The sequence below is a fragment of the Aphelocoma coerulescens genome, chromosome 1A, assembly GCF_041296385.1.
Source record: "Aphelocoma coerulescens isolate FSJ_1873_10779 chromosome 1A, UR_Acoe_1.0, whole genome shotgun sequence".
Taxonomy (NCBI): domain Eukaryota; kingdom Metazoa; phylum Chordata; class Aves; order Passeriformes; family Corvidae; genus Aphelocoma; species Aphelocoma coerulescens.
In genome coordinates this window covers 50,739,332-50,761,213 of record NC_091014.1, presented here as the reverse complement: position 1 = coordinate 50,761,213, position 21,882 = coordinate 50,739,332, and the positions used below count along the sequence as shown (strand labels likewise).

The window sequence follows — 21,882 nt, the reverse complement described above, 5'->3', positions numbered from 1 at the left end:
GAAACCCGAATGTCCTCTTTAATCTGTCTATGCTCTGAGATGTGAAACAGAAACGAACATATCTGAATCTGGAGCCAAATCCCAGCAAAGAGTGGGAGAAGTGAGTATCTCCTTTCTTTCCCCCTCCGGCCTTCATGAGTATCCTACCAGCTGAGCAGGGCCAACACAGTAGATGGATGCACAGCCCCCTCCAGGCACTCCTCCCACCGTTTTCCGGGCCGTGGGAAGAGACACCCTCCCCATTGTGCCCTCTGCTCCTAGGGAGTCAGAGAGGAGATGTTAGCTGAAAAATATCTCCCTGACGTATTTCAGGACATCGTCCTCAGAGTCCTCCTCGCCTGTCCTCTCAGCGTCAGCACCAGGACCAGGAGGGGATGGAAGTGCCAGACTGTGGTCACTGCCTCCATCAGTGTTGGCCGTGCTTCCAGGAGCCTCGTCTGGTATTGCCGGGAGCTCCTGATCCTTTTCACTCCTGGACCGGGCCTTCTCTTCACCTTCTTTGCTCTGCAGATTCTGACCAGAGGGAAAACAACAAGCCCCAGCCGTGCGTGACTTCACCCCGGGACCACTCCAAGGAGTAGGAGAGCAGCCCAGCATTCCCGTGAGCCTCCCCTCCACAGGCCCCAGGTCGCGGTCCGGCCCTGCAGAGCCGCTGGGAAAGAGAGGAGGGAACCGGGAAAGCCATGCGGCACCCGATAGCATCCCCCGAACCCCTCATAGAGAGAGGCCGCCAGGGAAGCGCGAGCAGCAGCGATCCCCGCCCGTCCTCCGCCCCGCTGCCCAGCCGTGCTCGGGTACGGCCAGGGCCGCGTCCCCACCCCCGGAGGCCCCGGCTCACCTCGGCCAGGACCGCCAGGGCCACCTCCACCAGCTCCGCCTCGTTCATGCAGTACAGCGCCGCCGGCCTGGGCAGCGCACAGGGGACGCTCAGCGCGGGCAGCGCCCGGGTTCTCCCGCCCGCCCGCCGCCCCAGCCGCTCCCCCGCCCCAGCGGCGCTACCGGCGCCCCGCCGCCGCCCGGCCCTGGGGGACGGCGCCGCCGCCGCCCGCTCGGCCCCTGCCGCCCCCATCCAGGCCGGGAGCTGCCGCCGCCGCGCGCCCGCCGCCATTCCCGAGCGGGGCGGTGCCGCCGGGGCGCCTTCCGCTCCTCACGCCGAGGCTGCTTCCCCGCCCAGCCGGAGGGCAGGGGAGCTGCAAAAGCAGCCCCAAGCCGCCCTAAAACCCACGTCACGACAGGGGGGGTGGGAGGCGACGCAAGCAGGCAAGCAGCCAGTGAGGCCGCGCATCCCTCGATATTCCGTCAAGGAGCAAAGATAGCTCTAAGCCAGCTGCGGAGCAGACGGCACGTTTGGAACGAGACGTGCCAGCCGCCGGGCCCCGGAGCGCTCCGTTACGGCCCCGCTGTGAGGCCCCGAGCTCGCCAGCAGCTTGAGGCGCCCTGGAGCGGCGGGGGCTCGTGCCGGGAAGAGAGAGGGGAGCCCGGGCAAAGCATGGAGTAAAAGCTCCTCTAGGAATACAGCATGTTGAGCATTGTTCTAGCAAAACATGTTCATTCCTTCCCTCCAGGCTTTTGGCACAGTATGCATGTTGTGCTAATGCATAATTTTGCATAGCAGCCTTGGTCTGGAGCATGTTTTATATACTTTCTTTCCCTGTTTGGGGGGTTTTGTTTTGCTTTTAGTCCTACTTATGAAGCAAACCTGAAAGTGGTCTCTCTCCAGAATCTCAAATGACCTTCTGTGAGGGCTGGAAGATAACATCTGGAAGAAAGTAACATCCCTGGTACAAGGCTGGATTAATGGGGCTTTGGGCAACGTGGTCTAGTGAAAGGGTGTCCGTGCCCATAGCACGGAGCTGGAACTAGAAGACCTTTAAGATCCCTTCCAACCCAGACCATTCTATAATTTTGTAATTCTAAATTCTAAAACACCTATGCAATGTAGTCAACCCTGCAGGGCTTGGAATACAGCTGCAATCGTTGTTGGCCTCTCAAAAGGCCAACAAAGGCTGGTACCTGGGAGCTCTCTGAACTCTCAGACTAACCATGGGAATTCCTGAAGCCAGTTCAAAGTCAGCACCGGATTTGAGGAGACATTACCTCAGAGTGGTATGAAGAGCAGCTGTACCATTAGCATCACATCCCACTGAGGTGGAAACCCTATACTCAGATGTCAGTCTGCCAGGGGACCTGTTAATCTTGGAGGCCCTTGAACTGGAAGGTGGGGTATCAGATGAGACTGTAGTCAGCAGGAGCAAGATACTGCATGGACAATAGATACCTGCAGCATGAATATGCCTGTAGTGAGGATTTCAGTATCCAGCAGTGTTGCCCTTGAATAGCTGTCTATGAGTATGGCTACCCATATGGCTCATGAATGGCTGTTCAGTTTCAGCAGTGTATGCTCTGCCAAGGAGCAACAGTACTATAAATTTCCAGTACCGGCCAGGGACATAAGCAGCAGAAAGCTCCATGGCAGTGTGTAAGCAGATGAAATGTATCTGCTTACTCCATTCAAAGACTATGCAATACCTGAGTACAGCACTTGCCCTGATGTTGGGGGGCTTAGGGGGAGACAGCTCCAGTGACAGAGAGCCCTATATAGGGCCAGACTGGTTCTGGCCTCCCTCCTCCTATCCACCATCAGGTAGCTGCTAGGCATTATGTAGCTTCTGAACTCCAACGCAAATATTTCAAAGTCGGACTCAGGATTTCTGCTCTAGTTAGTAGCAGAGACCTATGGCAAAGTAAAACAATACATCCAAACACAGTTATTTTTGTTCCTGGATGTCTGGTTCACCTTGGTGTGGTGCTGGAAGCATTCATGAAAGCACAAGGGCCTTTTTTGCGTGCAGGAGACTTGGCACATCACTGCCCTGGCCACCCTCCATGTTTTGCAGCAACTGCTCGACAAAGCATAGAGCTCAAGTGCAAGGGAATATTTTCTTTTTATGGAAAAAAAGAAACCAAATAAAAACAAACTAACAAAATCATAACAACAAATGTTATACCCAAAGAATACTCTGGTTTCTCATCAGCCTTTCCAGTTTGAGTCATCTTACCGTCACGCACTGTGCTGCCTCATGCTTGCTTCCTCCAGCCTCACCTTCTCCTGTAGAACCCTGACGTGACCCCAGCCTTCTACCCACGTGCTACTCAAGACTCCCTAACAGAGGGAAGTCCAGCTGCCTCAATGGATTAGTGGAGACTTATTTTTCAGTGCTGCCACTGATCCAGTCCCATACTGGCATTCTGTTGCACAGCGGTTTGGCATATGTAGTTATCAAGAGGCAAAAGCTACAATGAGAAGAGGGACTTTGCTTTGCCTTCTCTCCCATGCAGTTTGTTCCTGTGAGTTAACACTGGTTTTGTCAAGTCTATTGCTCTTTCCCCTTTCAGTACTGTCCAGGTTAAGACTTTTGAGCCAGTAAGGTTGTTAATTTAATTTTCCCATCCATAGAAGCAGTGAGGCAGGTCCCGCAGTCCATGGCTGTGCTCCAATCCACTGTGACAACAGGAGCTCGGTGTCCTCCCAGGGAAAGGCAGCTCTCCAGAACCTTTTCCTCACCATTTAACTAAAAAGAAGGAAAGCATAAGATTTTAAGGAGGTAAGTTTCTGCAGTGGGAGCAATGCACCTGACAAGACAAGACAAAGCCTGATAGAGAGTCCGAATCTCTAACAGCATGCATAAGTAAGCAGAAAATCAGAGAGATACTGAGATGTGTGTAGCACACACATGAAAGGAAGTTTCCAGTCTTACTACAGAAGCAGGTGTTTTCAAGTAGCTCAACTTTTGACATCAGCTGAACTGCAGTAATTGAACAAAGCAGGCTAAGAGCCTGACGAGAAGCACATAAGCCTAAGATATAGCTCATGTTAGTTCAGGTGCTCTGAGTGCCCCAGATGGAAAGTAAAAATTCCACCTAATCTGCTTTGCAAGAGCATGAGCATGTGATCAGCAACACTACCGAAGCACAGAAATTTGGGCACTCAGAACCATTCAGCCTTACCCTTCATTTAATTTCAGTACACAATAAGGGAAGAGAATCAGGCTGGGTCTAACACAGAATCAGCAGGCACAGAAGGCAGATTGAAGATGAGCACCAGTTAACAATCACACATTTTGCATTGAACTGGCATGCATCCATATATTTACAAAGTAATTAAAACTTTGTCCTAGGCACTTGGGACACAAAAAACTAAGCTTTAAGAAGGAGCACACATACTCCAGCTACCTACAGAGGACCCAAACACTTGCTGTACACCACACACTGCTAAAGTGCACACTGTGAAACTGAGCAGCAACTTTCACAGAGCAAAGATGAGTAGGTGCTGCTTAAGAACTTCCAGTGGCTGATGTTGCACTCTCATAATTAACAAAAGCTTGTATGGATACTTAAGAGTACTCTCCATCACTTCTGAGACTTACCTTGAATATTACTCCCCCAGTAGAAGAGCATGTCAACATGTAATTGCCCTCAGAGTCAAAAGCAAAAAGCCGTCCTCGTGGGAACTGGACTTGCTTGTAGCCACTGTACCCAGACAGAATAAAAGGACCTGTAGCTTCCCTGGGAAGGTCATACTCAGACACCTTCAAGCCAATTTTGTGGATATTCCACTGAATAAACTGGAATGAGAAAAAGAGATGACAAAAGCCCATAATGAAATTAACTGGGATGCAAGTAGAGTCACCTTTGTTTGCTTTTAAGCCAAGTAGGTATTCCTCACAAACAGAACAGGGCATTCTGACATCTGTATCTAAGTGGCTGTATTAATAAAACACAGGCTGCAAAGGGTGTAAGAGTGCCTAGTACCCAGGCAAAGATATGCCCTGCCTTCCACAAGCACTACTGCCTATGTGTCCTTCCACATTGCATGCAGTATTCTGGTGAGAACTTGCTTAACTCTTCAGGTCCCTCCCTGAGCCACATCTCTACTGCTGAAGGCTGTGTAACTGCAGAAACTGAAGTGTTTATTATAAACAACAGGGAGCTGCGGACAAGGAGATATATGCAAAGTGGTCAAGGATCTGCTTCCCCGTGAATCCCAGATCTCAAACGTGGTGATCTCAGGGGCAGAGAAAGGTCATCCTCACATGGACTATCTAGGAAGGGGATATCACCAACAGCAGGATTTGCACACAAGGTCGAAGACAGCTCCAGCTATTAATACACTTTTCAGCCACTCTCTCTGCAGATAGCATGGAGCAGGGTGGTACTGCACACCTAGGATTCCAGTTAGCAGCCCACAGATCATCCAGGATCTGAGCGTATTTTTACGCTTGTCCCCACTATATGGAGAAGACTCCAGAAGTGATCTCTCTGCCAGCTGACCAGTAGGAAGTCACCCATAGCCTACCTTGCCATCCTCGCCTATGCTGTAGACTGTGTTCTCATCATAGCTGAACTCGACGGAGTAGACTTCCCCATCATGTGCCTTCCAGCTCATGGCGCACTCATGCTGCTGCATATCTGAGGGAAGAACCAGTACTGAACACTCCTTGTACTTACACAGAGCTGAGGTGAAGAGAGGGAGGCCTTTTATGTTCCCCAAGCTCTCTGTGACAGCCCTCCAAACCAGCCTGGGGGAGCCCAATCCAGTTCCCAGCCCCCGTGCCTATACTCCCACACATGGCTTTCACTTTGGCCACAAAAATCATCGTATCTACTCAGCTTTACAGGGCTGCTCACACACTCACTGTCAACTGCAAACATTCTGCATCCAAGCACCACTGGCACTCCTCCCTTCGTAATCCTGCCCATCCTCCCAGCTGCTGACAGCTCTGTCATCCCAAAGGCCTGCAACTGCAGCCTCGACCTGCGCCAGAAGCAGATTCCCCATTCAAAGGTAAGAGCCATGAACTGCCTTTATTGCAAGCACAGGCTGAAGAGGACAAAAACCTGAGAAAGAGAAATTGCTCACAGAAGCAGGACTGATGTGAAGCCCTTGCATTTAAATGTGAGGTCTCACATTAATTCCTTTCCACACAACTCAGCCTCTAGTGGTACTGCTACCTGACACAGCCCAAGACCACACAGCTTAAGGGCAAATTAACTCTCCTCTTCAGCAGGAGAGAAACAACAAATCCAGCAGTACTACCAGGGTCTCCAGCCAATGTCCTCCAGAAAAAGTCTATGTCAATTCACTCCTGAGAGCTCCTGTGGAGGAGAGACAATAGCTTCCACCTTGGTCTTCAAGCATATCCCACAGCTGCCTCCCTGCTGGCAGAAGTACTAGGGGCAGCCAGCTGAGGACTAGGGGCCACCTCACTACTCAGTTTCACAGAATCATTTAAGTTAGAAAAGACCTCCAAGATAATCAAGCCCAACTGTTACTTTAGCACTGCCAAGTGCACCACTAAACTATACCCCTAAGTGCCACATCTACAACATCTTTTAAATACTTCCAGGGATGGTGACTCCAGCACTTTCCTGCCTGCTCCAGTGCTTGACAATCCCTTTGGTGATGGAAGTTTTCCTAATATCCAATCTAAACCTCCCCTGATGCAGCTTGAGGCTGTTTCCTCTTGTCTGATCCCTTGTTACTTGGGAGACTGACACCCACCTGGCTACAACCTCCTTTCAGGTAGTTGGAGAAAGCAGTAAGGTGTCCCCTCTGTCTCATTTTCTCCAAGCTAAAGAACCCTGGTGTTCCTGCAGCTGTTCCTCATGTGCTCCAGACCCTTCACCAGCTTTGGTTTTGCTCTTTGGACACGCTCCAGCCCCACAATGTCTTTCTTGTAGTGAGGGGCCCAAAACTCAACATGCTGTTTGAGGTACAACCTCAGCAGTGCCAAGTGCAGGGGGACAATCACTTCACTTGTCCTGCTGGCCATGCTATTTGTGATACAAGCCCGGATGCCAGTCTTGGCCACCTGGCCTCACAGCTGGCTATCAACCAATACCCCCAGGTCCTTTACCACCATACCAAAGAGACGAACAATCCCATCCGCAGCCCCGGTGACCAGCAGGTTGCCATTGTGGTTGAAGGCTGTGCAGTTAATAGCAATGGGCTCAGGCTCCAGGGAGAACTGCAGCTGGAAGGGAAAATTTGCATTAATGCTGAGAAATGGAGGTGGGGGTGCTGAAGAGCTGAACTTCAGGGGAAGGAAGAAAGAAAAGACAGTATTTAGTAACAAGAACTCTGGTTTGGAGCCCTACACCTGTAATAACTACAGACTTCAAGGTCTGGCAGCGGCACTTTAGTGTGACACTAAACCAGCAATTCATCTCAGCCAAGCCATAGCTTTCTCGGCCATGGCCTCAAGGTTGCAAAACAAGCTTCTGGCAGGCATTAGATTGAGTATGTTGCTTTCTCCTACATGTCAGGGACAGCACTTCACTTAAAAACAGGGAAGGCAGGGGAAACAGCAGCAACAAAAACCCTTCAGTATAGCTCAACTGGAGAAAGCCTGAGCAAAGCATCAGTCAATCCACTTGGGATATTTCCAGTCACAAACTGTGCAACCAGGATAGAAACAAGGCCATGGACTATTCTGAAGAATCCCTCAGAAAAACCCCAACGCACCAATAAAGCAAAAAAACTTCACCCAATCCAGCAGCTACTTACATTATTTATTTTTATCCTGAATGTGACAGAAGGGAAAGGAAGAAGGAGGAAAAAGAAGGGTGTTGAAAAGAAAGTCAGCAAAATTTAGAAAGAGGGCTCCTACACACTGAAACAGAAGACACTCATTCTCAACAAGCAGACTGAGAAAGGAAAAGAAACCCAGCAAGTACCTGCTGCTTCATCGTCTTAGTGTCCCACAGTAGCAGCTTCCCAGGAACTTGGTTCACACTTTTGCCCCCAGAGTTGATTACTGAGAAGTCAATGTGGGAGACAGGGCTCTGGGCTGCTGCAGAGCAGACAAAGGAGGCACCACTTGGGCTGCAGGCAAGCGAGAGGATCCTGAAACACAGGCACATGGTCTGAATCACCTCTCTCCTGCAGCTGCCTCGAGCAAAACACTCACCTACCAGCTCTCCCATTAAGACCCCACAAGACAGGGTGCACTGTAAAGGAGGGCAGGATTCATGTGCTTAGACATATTTTGAGTGTCTCCCATTTAACTGAGCAGTTTTATGCTGCTCAGGCAGGGACTGCCCTCTAGATGAAGGCTGGATTGTCCTGCAGTTGCAGAAAAGCAGCAGGAACATTGAGATGTTCACTGTTAAAACCAACACAATTTATTTATATTTATATATAAAATCAGTATTCCAGAGTTACCTGGGCATGTCTTCATCAATGCTGATTTCACAGAGATTCTTCTTTGCTTCTGTGTCATAAAGACGAACCGTCCCAACCCCACTGCCAAGCAATAGCTTGAAACCAGCAGGGAGATGGAAAGAGTGTGAGTGAACAGTACAATGATGCTGTCCAACAACCACCAAGACTTAATAATTTTTTTCTATTTATCCTTTCAGACTAAATATTACTCCATTATGGTACATCCTGTCTTCCTGTGCAATCATACTGAGTAGGACTACCCCAGAGCCACAGAAGTCAGAGCTAAAACCCTGCCTTCCAGTGAGAAAAAGATCTAATAGGCACCAAGGTGGCATAAACACCACTTCCTAGATCACAGCTCAACATTATAGGATGCAAAACATGGATGGAGTCTCAATATCTAGGGGTCCAAGGACAGAGAGGCTTAAGATTGTTAACTGTCTGCTAAAGAGAAAATCAAGTGGAAGCCAACTCCTTTCACCCACGGGAGGATGAAATCATCCAGAAGAGCTCACACATGCTTTATTAGTGGTGTTACAATTTCAATTAAAATTTAAATCATAGAGAGATGCATTATAAAAGAAAAATCGAGCAAGACAGATCTTTGTCATATGTATTTCAGAATGAAGAATCTCTCTATTAGCAAGAAGGAAATAATTCCACAAAGCAGAAGAAACATCATCACAACAAACAAAGCACAACAACTGCATCAACAACTTGCTCTCTAAAAGCAAAAGAAGAGACGAGCTGTAGCACCAGCTCTTCACAGGTGGCATTTTGGGGTTAGCAAGCCACACATTGTCAGTGCCAAAATGTGAAAAATGCTGCCTCATTTGCAGGCCAGCCTTCTCATACAGCCCTGTATCTGCCAAGGGAGGGCATGAAACACTAGCAACAGTTCTACGACTCAGAAGAATGCATGTAATTTAAGGCTCCTCTCTAGTAACGGAACTAGAGAAAAAGGGATATAGGAGACATTTAAACTGCCATGTTATTTAAACAAGCTCCAAGCTCCTTATGCACACACAAACCCTCGTCTCTTAAGACACCAGTCTAAAACTGGCCATGGAGCTTTTTTCACACCTGCACAAGTAAAATGTCACCCCCACAACCCTGTTTCCCCCTCTCTGCTGCTGGCTCAGGGTATGAATAAAGCTCCACAGCTCTCTGTTGCAGGCCTCCCACAGACTGTTGTACTCAGTTGCCTCTGCCTGTCTTTACAAGTTGCTGCGTGATCTGTGTGAAGACAGGCACTTCTCTCAAAGGAACAACTTCTATCCTGCAGCTGTACCCACACTGCAGCTTGGGAATTTCTGTTTCAGGGCAAGTGGTAGTGAACTCCTTGCTCAATATAAAGCATACACTCCCCACTCTAGTTTTCCTTAGACCCTAGAGGCTTTGGTTCCCCGTGTCCCACTAAAAGTGGAAGCTAACTGCTGCCCCAATCTTATCCACAGTGCAGCTGTCTAGAAGTGAACATGCAACACGTAGCAACACAGCTCCAAATCATCTGCTGTGCTTCCACATGCAGACTACTCACCAGCCGATCACGCTTGGTGGCCCATTCCAGGGACAGCAATGGAGATTTGGAAATGGATGAAGCTTTAGTTTGCATTATGGGGTTAAAAGACCAGACTTTGATGACCCCATCCACGTCCAAGCTGGCCACCCTCCGTCCAGAACAATCAACCCTGTGTGTAGAATGAAACTGATGGGATATTTTTTCCCTCAAATTCTTAGATGCAATCCACTAATCCTTCCTTTCCTGGCCACACACCAGTTCCTTCTGCAGGAATCAGAACTTCTTTGCACCACTTCCTGTTCACTTCACAGTAACTGGCACAATGAAGCGCACTAAGCTCCAGACATAAAGAGTAATGCCCTTAAGCAATACCATCCTGCTTTCCAAGGGAGTTTCTTCCTGGCTAGCATTGCCCAATCACAAAAATCTCTGTCCATTCTCACTGCACAAGCTACATGCTATTTGCAGTCACACCAGCTTGACTGCCCTACAACTGAGAGCACATGTCCAACGTGCCAGACAGAAGAGAGACTGGAAGAAAGAGGCCAGACACAGCTGATCCTCCTGCAGAGGCTTCTACAGGAGAGCCTTCTTCTGCCAGTGCATTACCTGCAGTACATGATGGATGAATGGTGCTCCCCATACTCCTCCTGGCTCAGGACGATGAAAGGCTGTTCCTGCCGAACCCCCACAGCCTCTGCACTGCTGCCAGGAACTTTGGCTGAAGTCTCTGTTTGCTCAGCATGCAGATCTGAGCATGGTTCTGCCTCAGCTATGCTAGTATCTGTTTTCTTCTCAGCACTTTGGCCCTGAAGGAAGAAATCCTGTGTGAAATACAAGGAAGCAGCTCCATATCAAGCTCCTCAGCTACCCCAGCCTGCTGGGAGAAAAAAAAAGAGAAGCTGCAACAAAACAGAGGCGTTGTCAGCCCAACACTCCTTCTGCCAGGGACCTTTCTGAGCACAAGGACCATGTGTTGCACAATTGCACTATTTAATACGACCTGCTTAGTTGTTGAGCCCCTTATATCCCCCTCCATGTGCCCAGCTATACACTTTCCTATAAGAATTAAAGGAACCACAACATTTCTAGCATACTTCAGCCAGAGGTATATCAGAGGTCCATTTAGATGGGCCATTAGAGCACAGCTTCACAAGCAAATAAAATATTTCAAGGAATTCTTGTCTTCGGCAATATAAGTTAAGTCTGTATACTATGCAGTTCAGCAAACCCGCACAAAAACTTCTTGGATCTCAAACCCCAGTGGATGGATTATCCTCATCTGCCAGAGATTTTAGACTGTGCACACTGGAGCCACCACTGCAGCCAACTGACTGATGACAACAGCAGAGCTGACACATGAGTCCAAAAGCTTAAAACCCAATCTGACAGAGCAGACAGAACAAATGGAGTTTTAGGAGGTGAAAGTATCTGGATGAGACAAGATCTGCACGGCAGAAATATTTGGAAGCAGCTTAGTCTTCTCTTGCCACCAGAAGCTGAACAAGAAGCAGATACAGCACATAAGGAGGTAAATCACCTGCTAGCATTCTTTTGATAAACCATCCTCTGAAAACTAAGTGTCCCTAAATGGTATTGGTATTGATGGATTTGAATTCCTGCTCTGTAACACATGCTTGCCTAATTTACAGTAGCTTCACATTGTGACCAGTGGATCAAGCACTGTATAATCAAATAATCTGAAATCACAGAGCTGGAAAAGATTGGGAAATAAATCCAAGAATTATTCTGCTAGTTAGTGTGGGGAGGTAACAACCAGTGAATGACACTCATGTGAAAGAAACAATGCCACCTTTCAGTTTCCTTTTTGCTCACATGCTTTGAGTACAAGAGAAAGTTAAAGAGTATCAAGCTTCCCCAAGAGCACAAGAACCAATCTTTACACAGCCCAAAAATCACTGCCTTAACCTGGAACATCATAGAAAAAGGAAAGTCAAAGGAAACTTACTGGGAAATTGGGCTTTGCAATTTTCCAACCAGTGCTGAAAGTGTTTTAGATGAACCATGAAGAAAAAAGTTCTCTCAAGGCCTTGAATGCTGAGTGATAGAGTAACATCTCTTTAAAACAGCACTCCCACACACAGAACAGCCACACATTGGCCAATGGGCAACAGTCCCTCAGCACTGTCTCTCCACAAGGCAGAATGTCTCATACAGACAAAATAACAATGGCTGAGATGCTGCCTGTGCTCTGTATTTTTTTTGACAACATGGCTGCTAAAAGCCAGACAACACACAGGTGAACAGAAGTAGTCTGCTGACCTTCAGCAGTTAAAATCCAGGACACAGTTTTATTGTTTCATTAGATTTTAAAGCAGGGCACACCCCCAGGCAAAACTGCAACAATAAAGTGCAAAAAACTCCAAAAAGAAAATGTTGCTAAGAAAGCAACTTCCACTCCTATCCAGGAAAATTTTCCATTAGTTTTCATCATCCCACACAGAGCCTGCATAAATCAGCCTAAGAACCTACAGGAACAGAACTCACTTTGGTTGAATGAGTGAGCCAAGTTCATTACCACTGAGGAATGGAGATTTTAACAAGGTATTGGAACACAACCATTAAAAGTGAATGAAACCTTAATGAAGCCTCAGGACCGGCTGTTGAAAAACATGGAGACAAAAGACAACTCTTCTTCCATTTGAAATGCCAGTACTGATTACCTTCCAGGGACACAGAAATAAACCAAGTGTAGAAGGAGTTGATTAACTACAGACATTAACCTTTAATACAGTTACTTCTGCCTAGCAATTCCAAAGCTTAAAGGAAACACTGGCACTTGTTTCACCACTTAGTTTTACAGAAATACCAGCCTTCTGCTTCCAAGCCTTGCAGTGCTGACCAGTACCTGGAAGGTCCCTTTCGACAACAGTTCCTTCCTTTCTTTCCCATGCTCTTGCAAGCGCTTCTGCCGCTGCTGCAGGGAACTGGACTCGCCTGCCACTAAACCACTGAAGTGGCTCTTTCCGTCCTTACAGCTCACTGTTCCTTCTTTTCCTTTGGCACTCTGGAAGGCAGAGAAGTGATTGGGCAAAGTTATGCTTGTATCAAGCTGCAGAACAAAGAGCAAAAGCAGCAGCAAAGCAACAAAGCACCTGCAAAGGCTCCACAAGCTCTTAGAAAACAGTCGTTGTTCTTGTGCTGCATTCAGGCCAGCATACGTTTGCAAGGCAGGAAAGGACATTTAATTTTTCAGGTACAAGCAAACCCTTGGAGCAGTGCCATGCTGCAAGTTAACTCCTTGGAGACCGAGCAACTTTCAGTTGAGAATTACCTGGTGATTTGTTGGTTCTTTCTTCCCTAGCAGCATACTGCCAGTCTGCGTTGGAGAAGCCCCACTCGAATGGGTTGGTCTGGAAGGGCCCTTTTTACTTTGGGAGAGAAAAGAGGACAGAAAGCCTCCTCGGGACTGAAGAGAATGTGCTGTACTCCTCTGATTGCAGGTCATATCACTAATGAAAAAACAAAACATCACCAAAGAGAGTATGAAAATGTAGCGAGGCAACCTGATCAAAGACCACCCAGTTAAGTGAAGTGGCAGCTGTTTGAACCACTGGACAACAGATGTTCATTTCCAAGCCAGTGCACCACTATGCATTTAAAAACTATTTGAAAATATCCTGTTAGTGCCTGGAGCAGGTCATTATAGTTACTGTAACCAAAAGCTCACTTCTCAGAGATGCCCCTGAGACAGTGAGATCCAACTGTTGCTGAATCTACTGTAGGGCCACCTAAAACTCTTTCCACTCCATCTGGTTTGTTTAGAAAGACCCTAAAGGAAAGGCAGGGGAATTCAGATTTCTGTAGAGCTTACTCAGATGGGATTCGCAATTCAAAACATAAAACAGACCTACTTTGAGAGACATTCAGCATCCAGTGTTTCACTGGACACTCTGATAACCAGCAAGTTGTGTTCAACAGTTTTACAGCACAGGCCCTCAATATTTCAAAATCCAGACCCAAAGAAAATTAGAGAGCTACAGCCCATTTCTATGATTATAAACACCTCCTTTCTCAATCCACAATGCCAAAATCAGCAGCTGCTTCCCAGAACATGACCGTCTGACTTCACTCTGCTACAGCTTCCTCTGAGAGCAGAGTGGCAGCAAGAGGAAGAGGAATACAATATTCTTCACTGTCTCTATCCACTCTTCAAGGATGGAACTGTTCTACCAAACCTGGGCTTTGGGTTAAGCACAGACAGGAAAATAAGCAAACAGAACTGGCCCTCAAACTAAGAGACAAGTTGCACACACAAGAAATACCACTTCTTAGGCAAGTTTTTCTAATTCAAATGGACAAAAATAAATACAGGAATAAATTATCCCATCCCTCATGTCACACTCGTCCATACATGCAGACAGCATCAGGGCTTTCCACATAGTTAAAAAAAAACGTATCACAAACTAAATTCTGTAGCCTGTCCTGTGCAAAGACTGCAGAGCCATTACCAAGGTAAGTTCAATAGACATTTAAGTCTATTGAATCAGACAGTTTTTAGGTTAAAACATTTTGTGTGCAGTACCTGCTACAACTTCTATCTGTCACCAGCAACAGGATAATTTAATCAATCCTGCTCCTGTCCCAATACAAGTGAAAGAAGCACATGAGAAACTTGAGCCACAGCATTATTTGTAACTTGTAGCTGAGCTACATATGCTTTCAGATCAAAGAAAAGAAAAGAAAAGAAAAGAAAAGAAAAGAAAAGAAAAGAAAAGAAAAGAAAAGAAAAGAAAAGAAAAGAAAAGAAAAGAAAAGAAAAGAAAAGAAAAGAAAAGAAAAGAAAAGAAAAGAAAAGAAAAGAAAAGAAAAGAAAAGAAAAGAAAAGAAAAGAAAAGAAAAGAAAAGCCTCAGTAACACAGTGAATCCAAACACACAGACTTGCTTTGATTGACACTGTACTGGGGTAAAAAAATAGCAATCAAAGAAGCTGTAACACTGTGTATGCTGCCTAATTTCCAGAGATTGGCATACAAGAGATGTAGTCATAAAATGCACTTTTAACTGCAGCAAGTTCATGGGGAATTCTGTGCATAACTGAGCCTCACAGAAGAGAAGCTCCTTTTCCCTTGACTTTGCAAAAACAAGAAAACATCCCTGTGTAACAAGAATCCCTTTGGGTCATACAGTAACAGTATCTACAAAACAACATAGGGCACTCACCTATGGCACTGTAGGCACTCAGTAAATTGGAATCAAGAGACAATCCACTTCATTTGATCAATAATCAAGGGTACTGTACTGCTAACATGCTAGATGCCCAGAACACCTTGATGCAATACTGAGAGCACAGCAGAATCACTTCCATGTGTGTTTGGGCTCTCACTGGTTTGCAAGAACTTCCCAAATGATGGGAGAGACGCCTGTCATGAACTCCATTAAACCTACTTAGGTCACCATAATTTTTGCCAGGATGTCTTTCTGCATTGACTCCCAGGGCAGGGGACAAGGAAATGACCCTCCAGGAACCTCCTTGACCTAACAAAGGTAGCAAAGCCTGTCCTCAGCTCTTCTCCTGCAGGCACTTACAGTTCAGAGTCCCCTAGTCGATCCATGTTGGCCACATATGCAGGCAACTTGTGATGCATAACTGTTTGTTCCACCTCCAGTTCCTCTTTCTTCATGCGGGAGGATTCAGCCTGCAGAGCAAACAGCTACAACACAAGAAAAGAGCCAAGTGAACACAGGGTCACTGAGATTCACCTCCTTCCCACTCACTGAAGTTGTTTATTCCTTTTATTTCAACAGCCCTGGAAGGGTGGGGAAGGAAAAGTTGCTCTGACCGGCTGAGCACCACATCAGTCCAATTAGTCAAAACAATCGGTACTTTACACACATGAAACTGGAGCCTACTTAAAACCCTTCACTCCTCTCCTCGGGCTGTAGCTGTGGGGACATTAGTGGTGCTGGTAAACAAGAGCTGGGCAGGGCAGAGCTTACCAATCCCTCTCTGTGAAGGCAGTTTGAGGCTAGGGCAATGCAGGCACGGAGCCTAGAAGGTAATCTTCTTCCCACAGCCAAGGGTTTGGTGAACTGGCAGGGTGCACCAAGGTCAGTGAAACCAGGTCACCCTGAAATCCAGGTCCATACCCTGTGCAACTCCTTCCCAAGCACGACAATGAGATTTATCTCCACATTATGGAAAAAGAAAATCGTCTGTTTTTCTCCTCAGCAGAGAGGAACCTCAGGATGCAGCTTTCTGGAACAGATGTGGTTTATGCCTGTGACTCTTATTCACACAAAGAGTTCCTCAGGCTTTTCTGCTTCTGTACATTTGTTTTTCAGATATAATTCTTTTTATCTTGTATTTAAGTAAAGAAAATACAGGAAGAAAATTGAGCTTTAGAAATCTAGCTTGCTATTTATGTATTTGCATTGTTCCAGCAGCATAAAACAGAATCAGTACTTAATTTCTGCTAGCATAAAATTCAATATTTATTCACATCTTTTTTTAAAACCTGTATTCTGTAGGTAGCTGATTCCTCCTCTGACCCGAGGAGTTCTCTAAAAGGGAAAGTCTAGTTTTAGCTCTGTCAATTTGCCAGAAAACTCTTATCCAGACTGCAAATGATATCAACCAACATGCAGAACACCAACCATAGCTTTAATTTGACTAAAAGTAAAGAATACAAAATTGGAGGAAATAAAAGAGCTCTATTTCAAAAATTTCTATTTCTTATCCTGCTGTCCCTATTCACTGACCATCTTTGCAGAACCCTCCTGTTAATGTCTGACTGAACTACTAATTCCATACAGTACAGCGATAAACCTCAGGTTTTTTCTCCCAAAACTGCCTCCTTTTTGAAATCAATGATTCTACTTTACTTCAATTTTTAGGATAGTGTTGAACAGCTATTAAAACAGTAAAAGCAGAAAGCACAACATACAACAATGTTTTGTAACACAAGAGGCAAAGCACAAACTTTACTGAAGTATTTATACAGAAAGAGCTTTTATTTGGTATGTCTGAGGAAGTGAAATTAAAGTTCCGCTTACATGAATAAGCCTTCCTACTTGTATGTGAGCATCCACATGTGATCTATAGTTTAGAAAGTTCTCAAACTGCAGATTTTATAAATCTAATAGGAAGTTATACTCAGAAATGACTGACCCATGTTACACCCTCTCCTAAGTATCTGCTGATGATACTGTCAAACACAAGACATGGAGCTGGGCAATATTTTGTCTGAACCAATTGACCCTTCTTATGGTTTACTATAAGATCTAGAATTGGGAAACAGACATTCACATTTCCATTAGTTGGTCTAAATTGCTTTGAGTGCACATCAAACATGGTGAAGTGGTCATTTCAGAAGTAACAGTTTCTGTCTCTTTGCTAGAACTTACTGCCTGCTTCTATAGCTTCTATTGCTCTGTCAGCTAAAACCTGGCAGCGACTGAATACTATTCACAAAATCAACCATACACCCCTTGCAACCCAACCCATTCTATAATTCTATGACATACACCCTTAACCTACCACTAGTTTCACCTTGTTTTGGCTTTGCAGTGTAACAGAAAAGGAGTTTGTATAGTATTCAGTCACCTGTCAGACAGCACAGGGAGGGGGGACAATCACCTCCAGCAGAGGGATGGAAATACCCTAAACACACATTTCACAACATGATCACAACCTTAAGCTTGCTGGAGACGATTGAAAGATAAATCAAAATAAAACACAACACTTAAAGAATCTGCCTTTGAATAACTGCACCAAACTGAGCAGTTACAATATTCTCGAACTGATGGAACCAATTTTACAAAACTCACAGCGTCAGTCAGCAGCTAAAAAGTGATTTCAGTTCTGACCTTATGCCGCAACGATTCATTTTCTTCTTGTATGAGACTGCTCCTGAGACATTCAGCTTCAAAGTTCAGTATGACTGGAACTGGTAAGCAATGTTAAAGAAAATCGAGGCAGTAACTTGTGTGTACCTGGCTTAATTCTAAAAGCCAGCACTCCATACCAGCTGGCTGCCCAGTCCATACAATCAGCCAAAAGTATGTGCATGACCAGAAGATTAGCAACATCTTAATTTCTTAAGTCAACTTTTTACTTTGCTGTTGCACAAACTATTTCATGTGGACTTTGCAAGGATTTTTAGATTGTTTCTTTTTAGAGTCAGAAGTGGAGGACAAGACAGGTTCTGTTACTGCTTTACTGTACACTAAAGAAACAGTTCAGGATGATGTTTTCCAGCTGCAGCATAAGCCTGCCCATCAACAAACAAGTAAGACAGAACTCTGTAGTGTGGAGCAAAACACTTATTTCTGCCAACAATCAACTGCTCTATTATAATGTGCTGTCACTAGGCAATGTTGTGAACATAATGTACCCAAAGAAGGATCTAAGAGAAGATGCCAGTACAGTCATGGACTATGGCCCAAGGTTGTATGCCTGTTTGTGCTATGTCAAGCAAAGAGTAAAAGCATTTCAGAACAAGATGTGCACAAGATTTCTAGTCACTAGCATCGGGATGATTCAGCATCAGCAATGACCACGATTGTTTGTGCCCAGGGAATACAGCATACCATCAGATAATTGAGCAGTAACTATTCCAACATCCTCTGGTAAACACCAGCTTTCTATTAAGTCTTGGCTGTAAAAAATCACCTGAAAGCAGGAAGTTCTGTAGTACTTGGCATGACTGTTAACAGTATAACACCAAGGCAAGAGAGATTTAACTTTTAGTTTCAAAAAAGGATATGCATGCACTGAAATAAGACGCTCAGGAAGTTGTGCAGGGACACGATGAACGTATCTGCCCACTGGCGTGAGAAATAGGTGGCGAAGGTGGGGTTGGAATCTGGAGCAGGGAGGAAGGGCAGGACAAACCAATCCTTCCACTCTGCCTGGTTCTGGAGCTCGGAGGCCAGCTTGAGGAAAAACTCTTGCGCCTTGTCACTGCGGCCATTCTGAAACACAGCAAGAAGAACAGGGCTCACACTTCTGTTAGTGCCACCAGATTAGGTCTAGGAACATTTGCTTTTTGTTATGAACACAATAACAACTACTTTCACCATCTGACACAACAAGTGGTTAGTTACACAATCACCAGGAAACAAAAGAATCCCAAATACACTAGGAAAAGCTCACACATGCACTTAATCCAACCTTCTTTCTAGTCACCACCATCCTGTTTAAAGGCTGAGACCAATTGAACCAAACACACTGATTTCCAGTTAAACCAGTGCAATGAGACATGAGCATTCTTATACTGGACCAAAGTATGATTCAAATTACTCAAGTCTACAGCAGATGCAGCCTGAAAAGGTTTCCATTTGACACATTATTCAGACAGGACTGTCACACCTCAGGGTAAGCACATGGCAAAACAAAACATGAAAAAACACACTTCTAGAAAGATGCATTAGATTTTGAGTCCTCCACCAACACCCATCATTAAAGATCTTCCATCAGGGAATGGAATCAAGAAGGAAGAATCAAGGGGAGAATATACTCCATTGACTTTTCAAGGTTTGAACAGAAAAATCTCTGTTCCATTTTAAGCTCATTATTTTCTATTCAAAGCAAGCAAAAAGACATCCATTTTTCTCTCCTTATTTCCTTGTTCCAGTCTGAACCTCGTGTTCTCTGCTAGTATCCAAGTTAACTGAGCAGGACTGAGCTAGCAGTACTGCTATCCTTTCTGAGGGGAATCTGTCTTTATGGGAGCGTGAATATCTTGCTCCCAGAAAACCATGTTTCCCTCTTGCCCGAGTTTCCCTATCCTGCACACAAGCTTGTCATGTGAGTCTGCATCAAACTCCTGATCATGCCATATGAATTGCTTGTTCCTTATCCAGCAGGCCTGTCAGAGGCTCACACGGGTAGTTTATTGCTTTGGTATCAGAAACCAGGATCTTTATAAAATAGAAGCCTAACGATCAAATACTACCTGAATAGCATGGACAAGGTAATATCGGAATAAGCTGGTTTTGAGCTTGTTCACTGTTGGCCGATAGACGTCTTCCAAACGGCTGAAAAGGCGTCGGTCCAGATAACTCCAGTAATCCCGCAGGGCAGCCAGATCATAGCTCTGAACAAACTGCTGCAGCTGGTCCACTATCTTATCCACCTAAAGAGGGCAAACCAGGGAAGACTTCAGTCACGTGAGGGCTCTTGAGACACAAGACTTTCTGTAACTTAGTGCTGAGAAGCTTTAATTGCAGAAGTAGTACAATACAATCCTTATGCATTAGCTATTTCCTAATCCCAGAAACACTCTGCATTTTGTATTAGCATTCTTCCACTCCGCAGCACTTTTCAAATGAAGGGAAAAGGAATATGATAGAACATAGCCAAACAGATTTTGACAGAAATTGACATTTTGTTGAACCCAATTGATGGGGGTTTTTGCAAATAAGCACAGCTTTCCGCCTCTTTTAAAAGTCAGTTGATAATAAAAAGTAATAACGTGATTAAATGTTGAAAACTCAAGTGCAGCACCTGAAAAAAAAGGCATTATTTTTAGACTAAAAGAAAATACCCCTGTATTTAGCCAATAGAAAGAGGAAGTCAGTTCTGTTTTAATGCAATCTCTGAATTACCTTGATTTTTAATAACATCATCTACTAACAAGGCAGGCATAAAATTTTGCAGCAGGATTTTTTTTATCATTATGTCTCTTTGGAAATCATTTCTGCAACATGAATAAGGCAGAATGGTGGTGTGGGCATAGATTTTCTTGTTCAGTGGTTTCTGATGGCCAAGACAGGCATCAAAAAAAGAAAAAAACTGCATCCTCTATAAAATTAAACTAAGGTTGTTTTGTATGTGGTTTGTTCTCCCCTCAACAGTTAGTATCTTAGGACATACCCAACTTTTATCTCTGTGGCTTCCTGCAGATATAGAAAACTGAAGTTTGTGACCCCAGCAGACCCTTTTTGGACAATAATTCCAATTAAGTCAGCTGTTTGCCGACCGCTAAACATTAGCAAAGTGCTGGTGTTTTAAAAAATAAAAGCAACATGCTTTATTAATGATAAAAGTAGTGCTTGTATTGCTGGTCAAAGAAAACTCTGACTATTTAAAGCACTACATTCGGTACCCAAAACTGTTGCTACAGGAACATGAACATCACACAAAGGCCTGGAACTGTATTTTTGAGACTGGCAAATTCTCTGCCAATTTCCACACGTTAGTCCAGGTAGCTGGTACTCAAGACATACAAACTAAAGAGCAGATCTATAAATCCGCTGGATAAAAATCTCATGACCAAGAAAAGATGCAGGCAAAGAAACATCTTCCTGCGGCTGCCCTCTCAATACGCGGTCTCCTCCGTTCTTCGCGACTCGAAGTCGAGAATCCGCTGGCGGGTTACAGGTCGGACGCAGGGTCCACAGCCGGCCAGGCTGACCAGCGGCTGCTGGGAACTGCAGCCCCTGGCTCGGAAGGCAGGCGAGGGGATGGAGCTCTCTGTCCTGCGCTGATGCCGCACCGGAGCCGAGCGGGAGGGGAGCCTGCCGCTAAGCCCCCGGCTAAAGCCCGCCGCCAGAAACGCCGGCAGGGCGGGCCGGGCGGCTCCGGGATGCCGGGGTCCCGCCTGTGCTGCCGGCCGGGCCCCGGCGCCCAGCCCAGCCCAGCCCAGCCCAGCGGGCCCGGGGCGGCCGCTCCCCCGGGGAAGCGCGGGGGCTCCGAGAGCTCCCCCCACCGCCAGGCTCGCTGCCCTCGCCCAGCCCCTGGAGCGCGGAGAGGCGCCCGCGGCCCGCCCGGGGAGCGCGTCCTCCCCGGGGGGCACCCGCGCCCAGCACCCGCCGGGAACGGGGACGCAGCCGCCGCTCACCCGGAAACCCTTCTCCCGGTCCGCCTTGATCTCAGCGTCCAGCTGCTTGAGGGCGGCGGTGAAGCCGCGGAAGAGCAGATACTCCCGCACCAGCTCGTCCGTGCGCTCCGTTGCCGCCGCCATGGGGGCCCCGCGGCGCCGCCGGCTCCGTCCGCCCACGGGCGGGGCGGGGCGGGGCGGGGCGGGGATGGCGCGGCCCAGCGCCGGGAGGACTTCAGCTCCCAGCGTGCCTTGCCCGCCCCGCTCGTCCCTGCCCCCCGCCCCACCGCACTGGCCTGACCAGCCCGCGTTTTTCCCGCCTTCTGATTGGCCACCGCCGGGCGCCGGCT

At 46.4% G+C, this 21,882-nt stretch overlaps 2 protein-coding genes across 2 annotated transcripts; both read right to left on the bottom strand.

The window, feature by feature from the left end:
- CYREN (cell cycle regulator of NHEJ) lies at positions 1–1,203 on the bottom strand. The gene is made up of 2 exons (XM_069001224.1): positions 839–1,203; positions 1–513 (listed from the first exon to the last, which is right to left on the bottom strand). The coding sequence occupies exons 1-2, from the start codon at positions 1,106–1,108 to the stop codon at positions 280–282; spliced, it is 504 nt and encodes a 167-aa protein (XP_068857325.1). The 5' UTR covers positions 1,109–1,203; the 3' UTR covers positions 1–279.
- Positions 1,204–2,921: 1,718 nt separating this feature from the next.
- Positions 2,922–21,716, bottom strand: WDR91 (WD repeat domain 91). Its single transcript, XM_069001155.1, has 15 exons — positions 21,554–21,716; positions 19,667–19,846; positions 18,477–18,683; positions 17,577–17,660; positions 15,297–15,421; positions 13,042–13,219; positions 12,616–12,774; positions 10,356–10,555; positions 9,765–9,915; positions 8,225–8,319; positions 7,738–7,906; positions 6,926–7,034; positions 5,357–5,469; positions 4,428–4,625; positions 2,922–3,572 (listed from the first exon to the last, which is right to left on the bottom strand). Exons 1-15 carry the CDS (start codon positions 21,674–21,676, stop codon positions 3,408–3,410), a joined length of 2,256 nt encoding a protein of 751 aa, XP_068857256.1. The 5' UTR covers positions 21,677–21,716; the 3' UTR covers positions 2,922–3,407.
- Between the last annotated feature and the right edge of the window lie 166 nt (positions 21,717–21,882).